Source organism: Typopeltis vanoorti, chromosome 11, assembly GCF_054136105.1.
Source record: "Typopeltis vanoorti isolate ZY-2024b chromosome 11, IOZ_Tvanoo_1.0, whole genome shotgun sequence".
In the NCBI taxonomy this organism is placed as follows: domain Eukaryota; kingdom Metazoa; phylum Arthropoda; class Arachnida; order Uropygi; family Thelyphonidae; genus Typopeltis; species Typopeltis vanoorti.
The window spans coordinates 91,814,513-91,839,504 of NC_143559.1; the positions used below are offsets into that span (position 1 = coordinate 91,814,513).

At 35.0% G+C, this 24,992-nt stretch overlaps 1 protein-coding gene across 1 annotated transcript in view; it reads left to right on the forward strand.

Annotated features, from left to right (window-relative positions):
- Window positions 1-7,865: 7,865 nt before the first annotated feature.
- The window catches only part of LOC150101850 (uncharacterized), a 30,828-nt gene continuing 13,701 nt past the window's right edge, over window positions 7,866-24,992 (forward strand). The window contains exon 1 of the mRNA XM_090400206.1: window positions 7,866-7,967. Within this exon, the coding sequence (XP_090256332.1) occupies window positions 7,895-7,967 (73 nt within the window). The 5' untranslated portion in view covers window positions 7,866-7,894. The remainder of the gene's footprint in view (window positions 7,968-24,992) is intronic.

Sequence of the window (24,992 nt, forward strand, 5' to 3'; positions counted from 1 at the left end):
CTGGATGATATACTCTTGCGAAGTGCTTGCTCAGTAATTCCTCTATATCAACGGATTCAGTTACCTCCATACCATCGGCATTCCTTAAAATCATTCTGCAGTATACATTTTTTTTCTTTTGCTTGCAGCATATCGAAAAAACTGTTTGGGATTTTATTTAGCATGTGTGGCAAATTTCCTTTCATAATCCGCTTTTTGCTTTTCTTACCACACTCGTTACCCTTCTGGCCTGTGCCTCATACTGTTCATGGACCTGCAGGTCACATTTCTCCTTAAATTCCCTCCACAGTTGTTTCTTTTTTTGCAGCTCAAGCTTAATGGTGTTATTCATCCATTTAGCCCCGACTTGATTTACTATCCGGACTCTAAGCATACAGTCAGCCATTACCTCCTTCAAATGCTCCTTTACTGCTTCCCATGCACTATCAACCTCCAGTCCTTGCAGTTTTACATGTCATGGCATTGAAGCAAGCAATCTCCAATCCACATTTACCCTTTCTTAATTGAAAATTCCACACATTTAGCCACCTCCCAGGCCAAGACCTTATAATTACACTCACCAATTGGTGGCAACGTGGTCATATTCATTGCAGTCAAATTCTCAGATGCAATTACTTGGTCAACCTCGAATCCCTAGTATATTCCATTACATTCTGATTCAGATAGTTATCCCTTAATAACTGCATAAAATCCAATTCCTTCCTCCCACGTGTCCTCTCCTTCTTCCATTCAATATTACTATAGTTGAAATCCATCATAATAATTACCCTCCTTCCACTCATTGCGTCTATTTGTCTATGCATACTATCTCCACCATCTATTCCATCACCTGGTCTATAGCAGCACCCAACTGTATATTTGGTTCTGCCAGTCTCAATCTCACACCAAATAGCCTCAAATGAGCTCTTTTCACTATCCTGCAATACAACTTCAATTCTCCTTGGCTGCAGTTCATCTGCTATCATCAATAACACCCTTCCCCCATTTTATTCTCTCTGTCCCTCCTAAACACACTATACCTTTCACATTCTGTCCCACTAGCTATAGCATCTTCTGTCAGCCATGCCTCACTAATGCGAATAACTTGTGACCAGGAAGAGCCAACCAAGGCCAAAACTTCTTCCCTCTTGTTCCAAATATTCCTGGCATTAGTATACATGAAGTGCAGAAGCCTGATTAGTCCCACCCCTATCTTGATGCCTTATACTAATTATCCCATTCTGATTTGTGACAGTTAGTAGAATGCCACGAAGTAGTGCTTCCTATTTTGTGGCGTTTCTACGGAACTGACCATTGTCTCTTTCAGCTGAACAATGCACTGTGTCGTTAGGCTGCTGCTGTAATTGCATGGTTTGTGAACATGAACTTCACCACACTTGACTGGCCTCCACAGAGCCCTGATCGAAACCTTATTGAACATCTGTGGGATGAAAAGGAACACCACCCCACAACAGTCCAGAACCTTATTACATGCTTACAGCAAGAATGGCTCAAAATATCCATTAAGCGATATCGTACGCTTTTGGAAAGTATATATCCCATAGGATTGCTGCAGTCATTGTAGTGAAATGTGATTCTATACCTTGTTAAGGTGGGCACAATGGTTGTTGTTTGCACTATGGTGTCCATTGACTTCCCAAGCAGTTTCGTTTTCCGCTACATTCAAATACAAACCTCATTATCACTAATTCCATTACACTTCTTTCGTTTACATCTTTACTGAAGATCAAATTAATAGCATTTTTCTTTAGTCATTAGCTGCTTCCTGAAACAAAAGTCTCCTCTTAAATTCTACTTTGCTTATTTTTTTCATTTTGTTTCGCACAAATCCAAAACATCTAATTTCCTTTCCATCACAGAACACACTACCGTCTTCTTTTAACCTGTACAATGTTTTCTATTTTCAGTTTCATTTCCAGTCTACATTGTTTATCATTTATATCCATCTGACTTTGTTCTTTTGAATTTTTACCATAGGTTGTATTTTATTCATCAACAAGAACTTTCTGTAGGCTTTTTTCAGTTCTTTCCTATGTTAGGCAATCTTTATTACAAACAAGTATGCTTTTGTCTCCAGAAACTGTGGTTTTGAATCCCACATCTCAGAAAACTAGACATAGAATCACATTATTTCATAAATCAGTAGCAGTGCTTGGTTTAAGATCACGAGATAGTGCAAGAGTCCACCATACTCTCTCCCCGATGCCTTCGAAATCGCTGGAAACTATAGGCTCAATTGAAATTTGGGCCTATATAAAATTGTTGTATAAAATTATATATATATATACAGGGTGTTCGGGATAAATTTGACAGTTTCGTAAGGAAAAAGAAAATCTTCTTTGTATCTATTAAATTTAATGAATTGACAAAAAAACATTACAGGCAGAGTTAATTACAATACTATCAACAAGATTTACTCAGAATAACCACCATTAGCATCGATCACAGCTTCAATTCTGCTTCGGAACCTCGAACAAGCTGATGCTACAGTCTCCCTGGGAAGGGCCGCAAAAACTGTTTTAATTTTATCCATTAACTGGGCTTTTGTATTACTGGAAGTGCGATTGGTGTCTTTTTCAACTGCGCCCCATACAAAATAATCCATGGGGTTAAGGTCTGGGGAGTTTGGAGGCCAAACATTTGGACTGGTGAAGTCGTAGAAATTTTCAGACAACCATTTTTGACTTTTCCCAGAGGTGTGGCAAGGGGCCGAATCCTGCTGCCATACATACGACCTACCATTGGCTACCCTTGTTATCCAGGGCTTGACTACAGTTAGCAACTCCACGAACAAAGCCCGAATTCCAATGCCAGGGTTCTTCAACACCTGTTCCTGCAGATTTGCGAGGAATTCTGCTGTACGAACGCAATCAGATCGTCTGCTAGGGATCTTTCTTCTTGCTACATCCTCGTAGTCACCATTGCAAGTCTCTAGTTCATGCCTGATTGTTTTTACTGTATTCAGGGAGCATTGGGCAGCAGTCGTAATATCCTTATTTTGATGGCGGGCACGAATCATCATGATACAAGTTATTCTCTTCCATGATTCAGGTGGGTTCCAGCTATCCATCCTTTCTGACATCTTATATATGAATGAAGAAGGGTCCAAACTTTTAAATGAAGAGAAGTGTGTGTTAATACATATAACTTACGGAAAAATATAATTAATTATAAATATGTCAAATTTATCCCGAACACCCTGTATATATATATATATATATACGAAAGGGACGTCCAGAAAGTAAGTTCCGATGGGCTGTCAGAGAAACAAAAATATACTTACAAAAAAAACTTTATTCGAAATTAAAGTAGACATCTTTCACTACTTTTCTACATAATTTCCGTCATTGTTCAGGCACTGTGGTTTTGAATCCCACATCTCAGAAAACTAGACGGGGCACCAAGAGTTGTATACCATCGTTTTAGAAGATTGCCGCCTGTGACGCAAACCACGTATTGACGGCTTCTTTGACCTCGTCGTCGCCTTGAAACCGCCAGCCACCAAGGAAAAATTTCAGATATTTGAACAGGTGAAAGTTGCTTGCCGCGAGGTCAGAACTATATGGGGGATGATGGAACTCTCCCAGCCGAAGGTGGGAAAATTTTTACCCATCTTCCTACCATTGAATCACTCGTTGCGTGTTCTCCATAATTTGAAATTCATTGTTTGTGAACATGATTATGCTGCTCAATAATTTGCCGATGAATTTCAGCTGCTTTAACGTTCATCGCAATCAGGAAACAGATAACTGATCAAATTTCACATGCGGCGGGTGATTCGATTTTCTTAGACATTATAAAAACACACCAAGAAGCATATGCACTGCGAGCATGTCTGAAAATGGCACCACCGCCTTGCTCAGGAATCAACAAACTCACTATTGCGATCGCAGCCCTGAAGTGAAAATATTTAAAAAAGGAACTTACTTTCTGGAGTCACCCTGGTATATATGTTAAAGATACCTCACGTCAGCCAGGCCTGACTGACCATAGTCGTGGTTGGTGATGTATGACTTGTGTTGCTCTAGGCAGATGGTTGCTGATCTGCCTGTCTGTCCAAAGTATGCCAGCTTACAGGAAAAGGGTACTTTATAAACTCCAGGCACTGAGAGAGGAGAGAGCTGATCTTTTGTAGAACGGATAAGGGTAGTCAGTTTGAGGTGGAGCTTAAATGCTGTGTGTAGGTTTTACTTTTTTAAAATCTTGGATATTTTTTCCGATGTGCCACGGATGTAGGGTATGGTGATGGCATTCCTAAACACTTTCTGAAGAGAAGACTGGGGAATGGGGGAGGAACTGAATATTTGTCTTGGATGCAACCCACAGGATCTAATGGGGAAAAAACAACATGCTTCACCACAGCAAATTCAAAAAATAGAAACTATTTTTAGAATCAGCTGCAGCTCGCAGAAATCAACCAAATCTTAATAAATACGGTCGCATTAAGCTTCCTAAGATTTGGGAAACACTTATCATCAGAGATTCCACCTTACATTCCAGGCCACCTACAACCGCTCTTAGTGGGTGCTCCACCTTGATAAAACTGTAGAGTCACCCACGTGGTTGGGCTTAGTATTGTGTGTTATTTGTTTATATGTTCATTAGTTTTTTTGTAATCCCTGAAGATGTCCCAGTGACTGAGACGAAATATGGGAAGTATTAAATTCTGTTTTAATGCTTTATGAGTGCTGTATACAATCTATTAAGCCTCCGACATGATGTCCTGACAACACTTAAGCCTCTACACATGGATGTTAAAGATACCATGATCTTTAACATCTTTCTGAAGACTGGTCAGTAGCCACACCCCATTTGGTTGCTATTTTTGGAGACAAGCAATGCTGATAACCATTGATACACCAAGCATTGCACAACTTGATCAAATCTTTGATTGATCGATCACGAAATGGAGATTATCAGCCAACGAACCACTTATTCACTACCTTGATATAGACAAGCAGTTCTTCTTAATGATGCTGTCATGCCAAAGACCCAAGCATCCGATTACACGTGAGTAGGTCTTTTGGTATACATACGTTAACCATAACATCCGTGTTTCAAATAAAGAGACAAAATGAGAAAAAAGACTTTATACAGACGCCTGGTTTTTATTTCTGTGTATGACAGAAATAAAGAAATATGCAATGAATGATGAAGTTTTTCTATTCTTCAAAAGCAGTAAGCAAGACCATTTAGTCCTAACTTTTGGGAACTAGGGATAGCTATTCTTCACTATCAGCCAATCATAGATAGCTGTTCTAAGACTACGAATGATTTTTAACTGCCACCGTCTCATGGTCCCTAACACTATATATAATAGTCTGAAATAGTGTTAGTTCTACTGTCAGTTTCTTGCGTTGCTAGATTAAAAACACGAATTTCAGTGAAAAAACTCCACTTGCCGTGCCAGAGATTGATTCATTTAGTAATAGGGGCCAATTCCCCATGCTTGCTGTGCAAGCTCATTAATTGAGAAAGAAGTAATATTTATTTGTTAATAAATGCATGCATTTATAAGCATTATATTTAGGCTTTTATTTTTGTAGACAGAAGACGTCTTAGGCTTGCGCCGCAATAATTGAGCTTTGCGTTGTGTATCGAATGCCGGTGCTTGCTCGTCTAGTCAAAGCTACCTTGGCTTGCTCGGTTGTAGGAGCGTCCAGGTCCTCGCAGCAACAATGTGATTTCATGCGTGCGCATAGCCATTTCACGTCGTCTCACTCTGTTGCTTAAACACAGGCCATGGGCAGTCAACGTAGCTCTACCCAGTAAGCTTCAGCCAGCCTTTACAAGTGTGCGTGTTGCTTGGGAAAATTAAGTTACAACCAACTTTTTATGACGATGTTATTGACCAGTTCATAAAGAACCGTAGGGTAGAATTTGTATTCAAGTAGCTAAATTGAGAAAGATAGAATATCATTTGTAAAATAAATGTTTTATTTGTATGATTAAATGTACATAAATTTCTAAATATATAGTTTTAAATGGTTAGTAATTCATTATTCTGCTAATCAGATTTCAATCAAACCTCTCACTCACTGAATGATAACAAGGGCAAGCGTGAATTTCAAGACCAGCATTCGTCCCTGTTTGGGAACCAGTCGGAGAGACCAGAATCGAACTTAGATGGTCTTTCTTCGAGCAAGCTAATGCTATGGATGCAAATACTTTTTATGCAGCTAAATAGGTCTAGAATTAAATTCATATTACATGGCAAATCAACATATTTTAAAATTCTTTAAAAATCGAAAATTTACTAAATTGTATTCAAGATACCAAGTAATTTTTTATAAACTTGATATTTAATCCTATTTCGCACGTGAGCAAACAGACAGTCAAGTTTGCGCCTACACGTAGAGCAAGTCTGAGGCAACTCGTGGTAAAGGTGGATTAAGCTCTGATCACTTTCCTTAGTATTTTTCCCTTAATGTAAAGCACATCCCCTTGCGGAGATGTATGATGCTATGCATTAAAGGCAATGGTCACTACCCATACCGGTTTCGACCTTTATTGAGGTCTCGTCAGTGAGAGCCAGACCTGAGATGAGTTGCCTCAGACTTGCAGTACGTGCAGGCGCAAACTTGACTTACTGGTCTGTTTGCTCACTTGGGAAATAGGATTAAAAACCAAGTTTATATAAAATTACTTGGTATCTTGAATACATAATATACCCAAGTTAAAAAACTTTCCATATCAAAGAGAATGTATTCATTGATTTATCTTAAAACTTCCAAATATGAAAGTGAACATATTATTAGCAATAATGAACGTTTACAAAAAATAAAAAAATAAAAAACTGGAAACCGTAGCAAAAAATCTATTCTATAAAATGGACCTAATTGGAAATATGGTTATCTAGCTGGTAGTCTAGAATGTAATATATCACTTGGCTATTTTAATCCCATTTACGAAAGGTTATAAACTTATAGTACATTAGTACAGTGGGTGGGCTGTTTAGGGGTTGGTGAATTCAGAGACTAAATTTATAGACAAAATATGTTAATACTATTTAGACCCCTCAATAAGCAAGACTGGGGTTCACATCGAATGAAAATGATTTACCACCTAATGATACCACAAAGATCTACCCCCCCCCACAGTAATATTCGAAGCCACAGCTTGTTAGTTGGAGAGTAGACGCTATCCACTTGGCCAACCAGACAAACATGCAAATATTTCGAACGCCAGTGCATGATAAATATTCCTAAAATAGTTCTATAGGACCTATATTTCTCAAAAGTATTATTGTTGTTATTAATAATTATTAATTTGCTGATTTATATACATTTAGTTATCGAAAAGATTGGGAGCTAATTTTTGTTTGCTATCGGTTCAATATCATGATCCTTATTAGCTAAAACTGACAATGATTCTCGTCGTATGCGGCCCTGGATACAATTAAATATACTGTACATCAAACAGTGCTTGTCTAAAAAAGCGATACAAAGTGACTTTCGAATAATTTATGATGCTGTTTTCTTTAAATGAGGTTGAAAAATACAACATAATAAGTCATACCCGTACACATCTGAAACTGCTTTAACATTTTCCTCTAAATATATAAATCAAAATCAAACAAGTTTTTATCACTTTGCATAATTCTTCATCTGTCGAAATATAATCCCCAAACCTTGAAATCTCGAAAGTCGCCTGTTTCGCTACATAGTTCTCACTAAACTTTCCTATATGATTCAATCATCGGCTAAAACAGATATACACAATGCTCTGAACTTCGTATCAAAACATAACAGAGTGAAGTGGTCACAACGCTGTTTAAAAATCACGTGGTACATTAGAGATGGGGGTCAGGAAAGTAGTTTAGTTGTTTGATTACGGAACTGTAAGGTTGGCAGTTGCTCGCTTGGCAGACGCTAAAGTGACATTTGGTGACGAAATGATTATCCTGAAAGTGACCATCTCGATTTTCATTGGAATTTTAACAGCAAACTTTGTCTTATCATATAGCGGTTAGTATGGCTATTTAAGTTATTTCTTTCTGATATAAATTAACATTTTAACCTAGATTACTGTACGTTTTAACCTCTTCAAATATACACATTTACGACAATGTAGCACAGATCACATCGTTAATTTTCCCTTTGGGATAAATTAAAAATGATGGCAATACGTTTTGGATGTAAGCAGTACTCTGATTCTTTGAAATGCTAATAATTCCATGCTAAGAATCATCGTTATAGAACGTATTGATCTCATGATAAAAACGATTACACATTTTATATGTGTGGTTATAGACATATGTATATTTAGACTATTTATCCATCTATTACTGTTAAATATTTATTTTAAAATCGTGGTGCAATTTCTAAGATTATCTAAAGAAACGAAAGTAAATAAATATAATAAAATACAGCTGATTTGCATGCCATACCTTATAATATATAACTTATAATATTGCGACATAAGAATAGTAATCAATATTATTTTCCAAATAGCATTCTAAGTTTTGGGAGACAAGTTAATTCTTTTACATACTTAGAAAGCATGAGTTCATAAGTTGAAAAGAGCATGAAAATGACAAAATATCTAAAAATTACAAGTGCACAAAATTTTGTGTTTAAACCTGACCTGATAAAAAGACAGACGATTAAAAGTTTATATAATCCACTAGCTTTACCAATATGGAAGTGAAATTTGACAATAAAAATCAATAGTAACTTTATGAGAAAAACAAAAAAGAAATATACGGTATTTCATCATAAATGAAGAAATAATGAAAGCATTAAACCAGGAACCAGTAATAGAGAAAATAAACAAATATAAACATAATTAGATGGAGCATGTTAAAAGAATGCAAACAGAAAGACTGTTCAAACATGTGCTTCATTATAAATCGTCTCTCGGGATAAAGATGATATAATCCATTGAAGAGATACTTCTCAGACTGGAATAAACCATAATAGGTCTAAATCTTTGAAGTCCATAAATGATGATAATAATGATAATAATGATAATTTATTATCTCTAAAATAATTACATGAATATACTAAAATTTAGGCAACAATGCAACTTTTTCTTACAAAATGGTTCAGTACATATTATAATTACTCGTAATATCATTATCATTTGCAGAATTTCTCATTGACACAACAGTAAAAAGCGTGTATTATTACCATTAATAATAATCATAGTAATACTTTACACTTAATAACTCACAATTACACAGGTTAAACAATATTACTTATGTTGCAGTTTACATAATAATAATAATAATAATAATAATAATAATAATAATAATAATAATATGTAAATTAGCCATGAATCTTTATAGTTCATACATACTATTTGCAATATATACATGTGCATATATTGTAAATAATGCAATATATATGCACATGTATTAATGAATATGTATTATATGTGCATACAAATACATATTCTATGCATAATACTATATAAAAAATGTCATCACCGTAATCATTCCTGATCATGTACTCTCAAAGGGATACTATGATAATGTTCCATGATTAAGTTTATATTATTATTAATCCCCTATCAATATTTTTCTTCCAAATTAGGCTGGTCTAGTTGGCCTAGTGGTTAGTATATCCGCTCTGCATTTAACAGGTTGTGGGTACACCCCCCACCCGGTGGGCATGGATTTTTTTTGTGGTTAACTTTTGTGGTTTAGGAGGGTGGTTGATGGAGAGATATCAGAGAATAGTTTACTTACTCAGGAGTGGAGTCCAAAAGACGGCCTGTGACTGTAGTGTGCCGCAGGGTTCTGTTCTTGGACCACTACTGTTCAATTTGTTCATTAACGATATAAGAAAAGATCTCAGAGGAACTCTTCATTTGTTTGCTGATGATGCAAAGTTGGGTAGAGCAATAGTGAGTGCACAGGATGTCAAAATTTTGCAGGATGATTTGGATAGTTTTAAGGACTGGACTAAGGAGAATGGATGTCAATTTAATGTGCCAAAGTGTAAGGTTATGCATTTTGGGGTGAAAAGATTAGCAGCAGTGTACCACATGGTGGAACTGTACTCCAGGAGATTGACGAAGCCAAGGATTTGGGAGTGTTGGTGGATAGGGAGTTGAAGTTTAGGGGGCACAGTGGCTAAATCAGCTCATCAAATCACATGGTTATTGAAGAATACTTTGACGAGCGGAGACAAGCAAGTTATTGTTCCTCTGTATCGAACCTTGATAAGACCCCATCTTGACTACTGTGCCCAGATCTGTCGCCAGGGTTTCTTCTTGATGGGGAGGAGGAAGTGGAGAGGATCCAGAGACGAGTGACCAAGATGATAGCAGGTCTATGGAATGAACCTTATGAGAACAGGTTGAAGATTTGTGGGTTGCAGAAATTGGTTGTTAAGCGGAAAAGGGGTGATATGATTGAGACATTCAAATTATTGGAGGGTTTCTATAAGATTAATTCAGAGGATATTTTTGATAACAGGACTGGTGGTGGGAGGACTAGGGGGCCATCCATGGAAACTGGGAAAGAGTTTGGTTAGTAAGCGTGTTAGAACTAGGTTTTTTACTTGGAGAGTGGTGAATGAATGGAATAAGCTGCCTGAGTCTGTTGTGGGTGCTATGACTGTGAATGAGTTCAAGGCAAAGTATGATAGATACCGTGTGAATGTCGAATAGTTGTTTAGGGCCTCCCTCGATGAGTCTAAGGACTGCTTGGGGGTCACCCGTAATAATAATAATAATAATAATAATAATAATAATAATAATAATAATAATAATAACTTTAGATGAGAGGCGAATTTCATCACTCGGTGTGAAACCACCTCCCTGCTTATCGGAGGCTTGAAGTTGCTTTAAAAGTTCCATGTTTGGTCTATAGAACAGGGTTTCCAGGTTATGTAAAAATTATATAAAAGTACAACAAAATAGATAAAATTAATAAAAATATGTAAAAAAGAAACCTTAGCTCACCAACGGCACTAAGGTACTATTAGGTTTACAACATTTCTTAAACGAGAGTCCTGCTATTTGTTAGACTCCAATGATAAATTTTTACAACTTACTTCAGTTTAATTAAGTTAGTAATGAAGAAAACTTAATCAAAGATATCTTAACATATATTAAACAACAACAATGAATATTATCATTATTAAACCAATATAAATAAATAAAACATTATTATAATCATGATTCTAACTGGTACTCTCAAAGTTATTCGGGTAGATTTTTTTTTTTTTTTTTTTTTTTTTTTTTTTTTGAGGATACCGTACGTGACAATTTGTTGTATTTAATCTGATCAAAAAAAAAATCAGCTAACGCCTTTTTATTCCCGTATATACGGGAGTAGGCGAGGCCATTTAGCCCTATCTAACTTTTGGAGACTGAGTGGGCAGTTCAATCTCCACTGGTACCCAATCAGAGACAGATGGCCCAAGGCTATCACTAATTAAGCAGTACGCAGTGAAGAGAGACGGCTCAAATGTGCCGCCATCTCGTGGTCTCTAACCCTAACACAATATATTTAATGACTGAAATAATGTGGGTTCTACGGTCGATTTTCTTGAGTTTACAGGACGAAAAACCCGAGTTTCCGGGAGGAAAAACCTGCTTGCCCGTGCCAGAGATCGACTAACTCGGGAACCGGTCGAAAAAAGGCTTAGAAAAATTTCCTCTAGTCGCCGACTAGACTCGAAACCAAGACTTCCTTCGTGCGGCCTAGCGCGATGGTGTGCAAACGCCACATCCACTGAGCTACACAGGCTCATTTAATCTGATCACATGATTTAATTTTTTCGGGGGATTTCATCTATTTGTAATTTTTATAAAGAATCTATAGAGTGTTCTTCAGGTCTCTCTATAGATGGCGATCGCTTGCTGATTTACTGGAAGTGCATTTAACACTTTCATTGCCAAACTGAAAATTGGAATTTCGTGTGGTGGCCAAATTTTTTCTTTTTTTATTTAGTTAGCGACGTCCACGCGATAACGCGTGATCGGCCGTTTGGTGAGAACTCGCATCGCGCGATATCGCGTGCTTGGCAATGAACGTGTTAAAAGATATGTAAGAGCTTCTTACTGCCCTGCGAGAGGTATTTTGAACCCACTGGAACCGCATTATTTGGTGTGTTGACGAACGACATAAGTTAATGCTCGTGTTTCAACGTATTCTTCTTTATAGTAGTGCTGTTGAATAATTACTATGAAATGTCGCAAAGAAGAAATATTTAAGATCTTCCTCGTTACTTCATATATACTGTATATAAATATATATATAATATTCATCAAAGCTTGATTTGCTTCCTCAGTCTTAAGAAAAGGCTGGTTATATTCCACTAATTCGAGCCCTTCCCAAGGGCCTATGAGTTGTGGAAATACTTTCTGAAAATGAAAGCTGTGCACAAAGCAGCCTTTTGCAGCTGCCCAATTTTTAATCCATCTAACTCGAGTGCTTCTAGATGTTTTTTCAATGTTTTAGGGATGGCGCCTAAAGCACCTATTATTATGGGGACAACTTTCGTTTTCTTTTGCCAGATTCGTTCAACTTCGATTTGCAAATCGCAATATTTTGTAATTTTTTCATTTTCTTTGATGTCAATCCGACTATCTCCTGGTACTGATATTTCGATAAACGTAACACCCTTGTTTTCACTTTTTTCAACCACTGTGATATCGGGTGTATTACATTCCAAGCTTTTGTCAGTCTGAATTTTGAAATCCCAGAGTATTTTAGCTTTTTCATTCTCAACCACTTTCTGGTGAACTTTATGCTTCCAATAGTCTATATATATATATTAAAGATACCAAGAAATTTTATAAACTTGGTTTTAATCCTTTTTTTTTTCGAAGTAAGCAAACAAGCAAGTAAGCTAAGTTTGTACCTGAAGTATTTTCAGCTCTCAGGCAACTCGTGGTAAAGGTGGCATAAGCTCTGATCACTTGCTTAAGTATCCCGTAATACAATACAGATATTTTCACGGACAACTATAATGCTATGTATTATGGGAAGGGTCACTACCCAGGCCGGTTTCGACCTTTATTGAGGTCTACTCAGTGGGAGCTAGACCCAAGTGGTGATACCAAGGTTGCAGTAATGCAAAACTTATATTTACCTTTACGAGTTGCAATAAGATGCTTTGACCTTATTAAATGAAAGTCTTCGGATGAGAGAAAGTTGTAGACAGTTTTTACCTTGGGTAAAAGTAATTGCTTGGTATCTTTAACATATAGTACACCGAAGGTAAAAAAACTTTCTTTCTCTCTCTCTCTCTATATATATATCAAGTAACAAGGAAGATCTTAAGTAATTTATTTATTTATTTTATTTTATTTTGTGAACTTGGGCTGATAATTTATCAACAGAGACATTCATCAAACCATTTCTACTTTATAAGTGAAAGGGGTTTGATGCGATGGGGCATCAGCCCTCAGTTGAGCGCGCCTCCTTAGGGACATCTCAAGAGAATGCGCAGCTACCAGAATTTCGTCGTCGTCGTCGTCCGGTAGCATCCTCTAGCAAGAGGGTTGCAGCAGATGAGCAGCTCTTCTCCATTTCTCTCTGTCTGTCGCTTCCATCATTCTTAAACCAGTCCATTCCACGATGTCATTAAACCACTCTCTAGTCGGTCTTCCATGTCTTCTCTATCCCTTGTAATATAGTTCTTGTCAGGTGTCCCGAAGAACCTCTCAGAAGATGTCCTGCAAATCTAGTCTTTCTTTGCATAATATTCTTTAACAGTGTTCTTTCCATCCCAACTCGTCTTAAAACTTCTTGATTTGATATTCTTTCTGTATAGCTAATCTTTTCCATCTTTCTATAACACCACATTTCCAATGCATTAATTCTTTCCATATCTCTCTTTCTTAGTGTCCATGACTCACTTCCATAACTTGCAATACTCCAAACTGTTGCTTTAACTATTCCAATTCTAACGCCTATTTTAGTGTTCTTGTTTATTAAAATTCTCTTCATTTCCATAAATGCCGATTTAGCTTTACCTATTCTATTTCTAATGTCCAACTCTGAAGTTCCTTTCTCTGAGATCCAGTTACCTAAATATTGAAATCTTTCCACTTCTAAAATCTTTCCTCTACATCTTATTTTTACATTATCTCCTATTTTTCTACCCATTATCATTATCTTGGTCTTTTTTGTGTTAATTCTTAGTCCATAGTCTTTACAAGAGTTTTCAATTCTTTGAATAATTTGTTGTAACCCATTTTCACTTTCTGCCATCACTACTACATCATCCGCATATCTTAAGTTATTAATGATTCTTCCGTTTATTTTTATTCCTTCTTCTACATCCTCAAGTGCCTCTCTAAACATTATACCATAACGGAGAGACTGAAAAAGGTACATCTAAAATGACGTCATCACAAAATCAAGCATTTTCTTAGAAATTGGAATTTTTCAGATATAGTTTTATTTTATTTTTTTATTTTTTATGTCACTCCCATTCACGAAGAGCTGTAATATAATACTTTTATACCATGGATGCCTTTTTTTTTTTCTTAAGTATTATTTGTTCATAGTCATGAATCCCCGTTTTAAAGACCAAACAATGAGCTTCTTCAATCCACTTCAGGCCTCTTTCAATAAAAAGTGATCTCACCCTGGGCGATGAAATTATCTCCCATTTTAACATTATAACAATTATTATAAAGTTAAAAAAAAAAAAAAACTAAATTTATCTGGAATTTTAAAAGATTAAAGAATTTTATGTATTGATTTTTTTTGAGAAAAAATGGAGATAAAACATCACCATCATTCATATATTTTCTAAAGCTGTTTCAAGAATTAGCTACACGGAATCACCTGTTACAGGTGATTCCGTGTACAATGATTTGGTTGTGATATAAAAACAATATATGCAACTGCCTATGATGACAAATTAATTGACAAACAGTTCTAGAGTATTATTATTATTATTATTATTATTATTATTATTATTATTATTACGTGACACCTCCAAGGACCCATTGTGGGAGGACACTACTCCACACAACCCTATCAATACTATTTAATTCTTCAGCTTCACATTACACCACTTTCCACCATCTCCCCATACATTACACTGTCTGCTCTAATAGTGTATTTGCCTGTTAAATGTTTGTGTTCTTCCCTGGCCGATTTGCCCATATGTGGGGTGAAAAACCCAATCCCAATTTTCCGGGAGGGAAACCATCCTACTTTTGCATGAAATCAACTACCTCAACGTTGAGGAGAATCGAACTTGTCTTTAGTAGTATACTACTTTTAAATTACTATAAATATATAGTAAACACTAAAATGAAGCATTTTATTGAATATTATCTTTAAATCACTTATAATTATATCATTTATGAAAGAAAAAAATGGACATCTAACAAGGTCTACGAATGCCGCAGAAATAAATGTCGTCCTGATCCTTTCTCCATGGGTTGTTCAATAAATGTATAGCCATGTACATTTATTGAACATGGCTATACAAAAATATAAATCCATACACATATATACTCACAGTAAAATGATGTTTTTTTTTTAAAGCCAACTTGAGCTAGTGACGACTTCTTACTCGGCATCAACTAAATATTTTTTTGCGGAAAGGAAATAAAAATCCGTTCTTTATAATTACCTAAACTGTACAGATTTTGTATACAAGGCATTGCATCTACTTTGTATTTTTCATTTTTGATGATCGTGTGAAAAGTTTTAAATTAATTTCATTATTAGTCTCTTTGGGAGAGTTAGGTTTTACAATAGATTTACGTGAATTAATATAAAATGATTTAATTAAAAAAAAAGTGGAGGCTTACGATGAGTCTTAACCTTAATGGAAATTTTAGTATATTTACTACTACTACTACTACTACTAATAATAATAATAATAATAATAATACAGAAGCAACTGGCGAAGAAACGAGTGCGCACATCTGCTACTATAGCATAAGGTTCTGCGCATTGTAGTCTGCTATCTGCAAATGTGTTGTTATACGCATGGAATATTTCTGCGACTTTGCTTTGTTATCAGCAAAATAGTGCATTATAGAACTGATAATTTCAGCTTGTGAAATACTTCTGTGGAGCCAGAAGCAATCATGTTTTCTCTATACTAGTTTCTGATACCGAAGATTACGGTAGCGGCTTCTAGTACTAATATATGTGTTCGTGTGCGCGTAGCTTCTCGAGAAAAGATCGAGCCGTACAGGTTATGCGGTATTTCAGGGTAGGCTCTTAGACGAGAACCAGCAGACAGATAACTTTCACTAAGTGTTTTGTCATGTTTCGAAGCTAGCGGTCTAGATTTCCCAGGCTGAAACTGTCAATTCTTAATGCACTATTTCCTGACAACTAATTAAAACCACACAAATACCTGATACATATCCATTTGCAAAAAGCAGATGACGATGCCCAAAGCGTTTCGTTACTATTATTATTATTATTATTATTATTATTCCTGACACCTCCAAGCAGTCCGAAGACTCATCGCGGGAGGACACCTTTTTGGGAGGACCACTATTCACAAACTTCTTTTTTAAATATTTCTAGGAAATTTATGTAAATTAACTGTGCCAAAGAGGTTAATATTGTAGCTAGTAAATTAAGACTTTTCGCAAACAAAAATAGTGTAAAATTACAACTTGGAGGTGTTTCCTAAATCTGGGAAATCTCTTAACAAAGTTTAGATAATCATAAGTTTGCTTATGATTTGATAAAATCATGAACAGTAGCCATGCTAAGAGGCATGGTGACCTTTAGCACAAGAGATACCGCGATATTGCACTACTATGATTAAACAGACGATACCTAAAAGAGAACAGATTGCTTTTTACTGTAGCACATTTCACAATCTAGATTTACGTTTCGGAATTTTCTCTTCGGTGGTTAATATTACAACGATGTTTACGGATGACCATTTTCTTAACCCTTGTTAATCACAAATATCTTGAGAAGAACATATTTTCAGTAGAACTTATTAAAGCAAGAACAGTTTTAAATATAATTGAGAGTATGCTAAGGTTTTATGAACCCCACTGCATATAATTATGCAAATATAATATTACATAACATAACATATTAGAATCGAATGCTATTATTAATAATTAACATTTGCCCGATGTTTTACAAGCACTGCGCGACTTTTTTTTAACCAGCTTTTCCAGTATCCTTAAAAGGATTTTTAAATATAATTTTATTTAAATTAAATAAAATTTAATTTAAATTAATTAAATTTTTAATTTTATTTAAATTAAATAAAATGTAAATACTGTAATTTGATAAATAATATCTTATTTTAATTTGAGTTACATAAAAAAAGCAGACTGAAAATTCCTCCAATAAACATGTAAATGAATAATATTATACACATTATTTATGAGTGTTTCCTTTCCACTAGAGTGCGATAATTGGCATGATCTCAGAACCACGTGTTATACAGGAAACAGAAAAAACCTTCTCATCAATTTCACTGATAGAGGAAATTGCACATTATCTTATAATTGATTAACTCTTCCAAATAACTTACGCCAGCCAGCTTAATGATATGTGGTTATATTTCTGAAACACGCCTTGAAAAGCATTGCAAAGCAGTTATGAAGAAAGCAATATACAGAAAGTTTATTACATGTATAGGATTTGGATTAGCTCTAATAAGCTCTTAGCGGTTAATATAGTTATTGTTGATATATAAAAAGCTTGATATCGACGTCAAAAAATATAAAGGGCGTGTTTTATCTTCTCGATAAAGAGTGCTTTACTAAAAATCGAGCGACGGCTATTTTCGTATTTCAATAGAAATACATTTTCTTGTTTTATTCAGAAGTATTGTTAAGTGGAATACTTTGGCATCTTGTCAAACAGGTTCAAGATGAAATGTATTCACATAATGAGATCCGCAATTCCATCAATTTTATACCATATTGCCATTCAAATTGGCATGATACGCATAGAGATTTTTTTTTGGGGGGGGGAATACCTAATCATGGAATTTGTTGTACTAAATTTGTTGTATCAAATTGGCATGATACGCATAGAGATTTTTTTTTTTGGGGGGGGGAATACCTAATCATGGAATTTGTTGTACTAATATTGCATATTTATATACGTATACACAGCACACCACAGTTTAGCAGAACTATATTTTTTACAAATTTTAATGATTTTAACAAAGTAAACAATTAGATTCTCAGAACCATATTTTTAATTTATGCCAATCAACAGGTGATAGGTTTGAATCCTGTCATGGGCATGAATGTTTATTACCGTCCTTAAGCGGGAGATGAATACCATCGTCCAGTACTGGAGGTTTGAAAAGTAGTTTCATGTTTGATCTCTAGAGCAAGGTTTCCGAGTTATGTAAAATTACATAAATATTAAAAACGAACGAAACTAAATAAATAAAAAATCCTTATACTACCACGGTATTAATGCTTATAGGTATATTAACTTTCGTCGGGTGGGAGTCACTTAAAAAAAATAATACACGGGGTCGCATTTACCATAAGGCACAAGCTGGGCCTCACTCTTTATGGGGGCCACATTTTAAAACCTTACTCCTCACAAACAACAATATAAAAAACAGACTACTTATAGTTGCAAAATAAAATACTTATTTTTAAATATTGAATTCATAATACAAAAACTAGAGGCCGCTGAAAAACTTGTGAGGCCTTTCACCTCCATTTGAAATACATTGTCCTTTCCTTAGAATATAAAACTAACAGGAACTGCTGTATTCCATAAAATTCATGTCTGTAAGCGTACCATCTCTTTGCTGGACGTATATACACGTCCAGCAAACCTGGATAATATTCTGTCCACCTGTTGAAAGAACATGGATAAGAAGTGTAATTTGACTGTCGTGTCCATTAGAAGGTGCGATAATTCTTCACGCTGAAAAGAACACTTAACTAGACCACCTGGCGTAAGTAGCTACGTTCATTGCCTATAGCAAGAAACGCAGTTGCTTGTCGTTTGCTCGGTAACCGGAATCTAAGTAATATTAGACTAAATACCTACGAGTTATATTCATCTTTACTACTTGTTTTATCGTATAATTATAGTTTTTAATGCCAGTGCAAAATAAGAAATCTTTTCATGCTTTCTTCACTTTACTTCATATTGTATCACTTTGGAAAATCAATGTCACTATCAATTTTTTTGCTAATTATTTTAATCTCCAATTCATTTTATTCTCCCAGCACTTGATTCACGATAATTATTTTTGTCAAACAATTATTTTATAAATTAATGAAAATCCGAATCTTAAAATAAATACAGCCTTCATCTGTCGAAATTAAGTTTTCTTTATTTTTTATTCATAATCTTAGAAGAAGGTTAGTTCACAGATTGTGCCAAGGTTCGCACTTTTACGATTTTGCTTTATTGAGTATCATAAGTAAATCTTAAATCATATCACGCAATGCATAATTTTTATAAAGTAATCTTTAGGTTTTTGCACTTCAACTTTCTTGGTTTTCCCTAATTACTCACTACAAATCGAAATAACCGCGGTTATGAAGTCAACTGTTATGTACATATTTTCGGTAAATTGCGATATTATGCGGTAGTTTTGAAGTAGCGATACTTTCTCTACAGTTTATCATTCGAAACATGTATAGGTGCATGCGTCACAACGAAATTTTATTTTTAAAATTTTCATAATAGAATAAACATTGTATTTCGCCTTTGATGGCTAACTCCTTCCGTGCATTTTCTTTTTATTTCAATTCGTTATTTTTCCAACGTGATTGTACCAGAATTGGAACATCTGTAAATCAATTATATAGGTGTAAAAAAATAATAAAATAAAATAAATTTCTGTGTGTATTTGGCTATTGTGAGGCACGTCTATTTGACTTGTTCCTTCCTCACTTTCTCAATAATTTTCGTTAGCTTACAGACTGTTACTTGAACAGAAAGGAATAGGTCTATAACTCTCCCCCCCCTCAAAAAAAAAATAAATAAAGGATTATGTAATACATATGCGTTTTTTCTTTTAAATAATTCAAATTCTTTTTTTCAAGATAATTGTATGAAATAATTTATAATTTTTCGATAATAAAAGTGAAACCGATCACTATAAATTAAGAAATCATTTTAGCCTAAATACTGTATCAGCCTGTAAAAGAAATGCCAATTTTTTTTTTCTGTTTGCATGTCTGCTAATCTACAATTGAAATCAAAACAAGACATTTAATTAAAATGAAATATATATTGATCTTTAATTCACCATGATATTAGATATTATTTGTTGGTATTAGATGTTTATAAATCATGGTCAATTAAAGATTAATATATATTTCATTTTAATTATATGTTTGAATTCACCAAATATAATCTAAACAAAAACAAGACATTCTTGATGCATGTGCACTACAGCCTGAGGCAATTTAGTGTGATTTCTTGGGAAAAGGTCTCTCTTGTTTTTCTCAATAGCAGTGAGAGTAATCTAAGGGTTTAGCTTTTAATCCAGCCAAGAGGATTATTATCGCGTATTTCTAAGAAGTAGTAATATTTAGAATTTAAAAATAATAATAATAACAACACTACTGAATTTTCTTTTGTGTGGTATGCATGAAGTTTTAGAAAAATATTGAAAATGTAGCATAGGATTGCTAAAACTTTGAATAATTTCAGCAGACCACTGAACAACGGATTTCAGATTGCAAAAAAACAGTACAGAATTAGAAGCTTCGACAGTACAACAACATTGCTTATTTCTATTGTCAAAACGGTAAGCTGAAGTAAAAAATGAAATCATTTTGAATACTGTCTGAAAGCTTTCAAACTAGTAGAAATTTAAAGTAGTTATGTAACTTAGTTCCAGGAGAGGAGATGGGAGGGAGATGCAGTAGAAAATCTTCAAAATAAGCATAAATTTTGAATAATTCCGTATAGGGATACCCTTCGTATTATATTTTCCACATATCTCCAGTGGTTACTCACAGGATATTATAGTAATGTGGATCCTACAAAAAAAATAATAATAATAAATAATAATAATATTAATAATAATAATAATAATAATAATAATAATAATAATATTATTATTATTAATAATAATCTGTTGCAATTTTAAGACAAAGGCGAAAAGTCCCTGCTAAAATATCATTGGATATAAATTTTTGATGTGGAAAGACTTTTAATGGGATTATATTGATCAAGTGCATATAATAAACAACTAGGTTATACCAACTAGTTTCACCAACTAAGGCTGTTGGCATCTTCAGGGTACATAACTGATGTAAGGCACTAAAAAGTAAAAAACTGTTACAAACTATAATCAACTGATTCCAATTATATTAAACAGAGAACAGAGCGCGTACAATACATTCAGAGAGCGTGGATGATATCACTTGTTGTTATTTAGGAACGTTCTATAGTTGGCACTATAATTCAGTTCTGGCGAGTTGAAGGATCTGATAAGGGTCTTCCAGATCACGGGCAAGATTAGTCCTTGGTTCCTGTTAAGGTTTTGTATACAGCGGGCAACTGTTGTGGCCTCCTTGAAAAATTCGGGAGCGGAAGTCCTCCTCCATGTAAGGAATTGTGCTTCTATCCCACTCTATGGTATGGTTCGTTCTTGAGAAATGAAAAGCTAACCCCGATTTTTCTTCTCTGTTATTATTAACGTCACCTATGTGTTCTTTTTGCCTAATTTCAAGGATCCTTGAAGTTTGGCCGATGTAATTCAAGCCGCACGAGCAGGGTATGTTATAAACTCCAGCATATTTGGAGAAAGGATGGTTATCTTTTGGAGATCTTAAGAATTGTCTAATCGTTTCTGTGGGTTTAAAGGCCACTTTTATTTTATGTGGTCTAAGGAGTCTAGCAATCTTATTGGAAACTGTCCCTAAGTATGGAATGACGATGGTAGAAATATAACGCACATCATCTTGTTGTCTTTGTCGGGGTTCAGAGCAAAGTATCTTGTGGACGAGTCTTCGAGGAAATCCATTCATGGTAAGGTTGGTGGATATCAGGGATAGTTCTTCCTGGAGGTCTTGTTGATCTGTTGTAAGGAGAGAGGTACGGTTCTTCAACATGTGTACAATACTAAGTTTCTGAGAAATGTGGTGGCAGGAAGTGAAATGTAAATAACGTCCTGTATTGGTAGGTTTGCGGTAAACTGAGAGGTTGATACCACCATTCGGAAGCCTCTTAATTAAAGTGTCCAGAAATGATAATTGGTTATCTTTTTCAAGTTTTAGAGTGAATTTGATTGTGTGGTGTAGAGAGTTGATTTTGTTAATTTTCATCTTCGACAAGAAGATGGAGTATACCTCTTAAACATTTAGGGAAAAAAAATCTTTAACAGTTAAAAGACTAAGTTAAACGAGGTGGTCCGTAAGAGCTGACGCTGTATTGCTTTGAAACGTAGATATAAACAAATTAAAGAGGCATTACTTGAACTATCCATTTCTCCTCATGAAAAACCTATTTCTAAATTAAAGCTCATCATTGGCTGATCATTTCGACAATTCAGAAACAGCAATTTTAACAGTTGTCTCATCTTTTTTTTTTTTTTACCCTTTTTTACCTTGCGGTGTTCGAGGGTTTATTAATCAACAGACCTCAAACCATTCACAAGATAAGGTGGTCGGCCCTACGTTCGTGTATCCTATGTCCGTAGTGTTGAGTTCTCAAGGCCGGTTTGCCTGCTTTGCGGGATGAAAAATCCCAGGCTAAACTGGGGAAAAAAACCCTACTATCCACGCCCGGCTAACTTGGCTATGGCTGAGGAAGATCCTTCAGCTCCTCACGTCACCGACGGGAATCGAACCTAGGACACTCCTTTCTCAGTCATATGATTGCGAAGCGCATAACCACTAGGCTAACCGGTTTAACAGTTGTGTGGAACAAAATTTTAACGAATAAATGTTATTAGTAAATCTCTACAAGATCCCAATATGGATTTGTTTTTAGCTAATAATTTGTTAGTCTTTAGTTGGTTTTATTTTAGATATAAGAAATAGTTTTGCTGCGTAGTTTTTAAATGAAGAAGCGAATTTATTAACAGATGAGACAAAATTTAAAGATAAGAAGGAAAGAGTGAAAAAAAAACGGAAAAAAAATGTCTCACGAAATTTCACAATCTAACGAGTAATTAAAAATTCCATTGTTAATACTTTTAATGCCTTTGCGATAAGCTAATTTTTCAAATTAATGAAAGAGCAAAAAGCTATTTAGACATATGTTTGGCTTTTTTTTTTTAAGAAAGATATAGCTCAAGACAAGCAGAAGACTAGTATTAACAAAATTTTACAATCTTATGGGGCTGATATTGACTCAGAAAAATTTATTGGTGAAGTTAAGCAATTTTTAATAATGATAAAGGAAGAAAATTTTTCAATTAAAATATGTACAAATTTATAAACGATGGGTTAAGGTCTACTTTTCCGAACGTAGAAACAATTCTAAAAATATTTTTGACGATGCCTATTTCAAATGCAAGTGCTGAACGCTCATTTTCAGTGTTGAAATGAATAAAAAAATTTAAGAAGCAGCTTGCACCAAAATAAAACAAGTGACCTGTCGTTATTATGCATTGAATCAGATGTAATAGACTCGATTAATTATGATGACATTATAGATATATTTACCAAAACCAAAGCCAATCGGCCTGTGTAGCTCAGTGGAAGTGCTGCTTGCGTCCTCTGCGCTTGGTCGCTCGAAGTCGGACTTAAGTTCAAGTCTAGTCGCCGACTCGAGGAACTTTTTCTAAGCCTTTCTTCGGCCGTAACCCGAGTTAGTCGATCTCTGGCACGGGCAAGCGGGTTTCTCCACCCGGAAACTCGGGTTTTTCGTCCCATAAACTCAAGAAAATCGACCGTAGTACCCACATTATTTCAGACAGTAACCTATCTTGTTAGGGTTAGGTACCAAGAGATGGCAGCACTTGTCTGCCAGCCTCTTCATCGGTGGCTGCTATAATTAGTGATACACATGGGCCAGCTATCTCTGATTGGCTACCGGTGGAGATTGAACTGCCCACTCAGTCTCGAAAAGCTAGATAGGGTATAAAGGTCTCGCCTACTCCCTATAAGAGAATAAAAGGCGTTAGCTGATTTTTTTTTAAAACCAAAGCCAGAAAAAAAACTTTTAGTTATTATTTTTTTTTAATTTAAATTTGAACTGAGTTATATATATATATATATATATATATTTAAAATGCAAATATATGTATACTAATTTGTGTTATTTTTATTTTATTAAAATAAGTTATTATGGAAATGTTGACATTTATTTTCAATAAACTAAAAAAAAAATGTGTAGGAATTTGATTAACTGAAATAGATTTATTCTTTTGAGGCCTCATAATGATGTTGCACCTAGGGTCTCAAAAAGTATAAATGCAGCCCTGATAATACAATATGGGTCATTCCATGTGAAATCATCAAATTAGAAATTAAATTCAAGCAACAAAATTTTGTATTTTGATGAATGGGACTTTTTTGTTGTTGTTTCATATTTCACCGTACTTTGTACATCAAGGGAGGTTACGCATCACTAACACTAGCTAATATTCTTTTCCTTGAATTCATTCACGCTCTGCACTTACCTACCACTTTCAGTGCAATAGTAAGCTATTGCAATCCCGCACTGTTCTATGAAAGAAAAATCTAGCTCCCATCCCTTTCTTGACTACTTTCATTCTCAACTTCCATGGATGCCCTCTCATCCTCCACCCGCGTTCTATAAAATGAAAAATTCTATCCCTTCTAAAGTATGATATCACTTCTCTTTCTCCTGTTTGTTGAGGTATGCTGTCTGCACATTCAAATCTGTCTTCATAATCAGTATTCCAAAGTCCTGATATCGTTTTTAACATCTTCCCCACTGTATCTGCATCACCTCGAAAACCACGAGACCCGACATGCATGCAATAGCCTAGATGAAATCAAAGATCTGGTAAAGAGGCAAAATGACTTCCTTAAAAGTCAATGCTATTATCTTCTTGGGGTGTGTTAACAATCTTTGTTATATGAATATCGAACTTCATTTCTTCTAGGATGACTTCATAAATGTAATATGTTTGGGTACGCCTTAATTCTTGCGCACTTATACCACG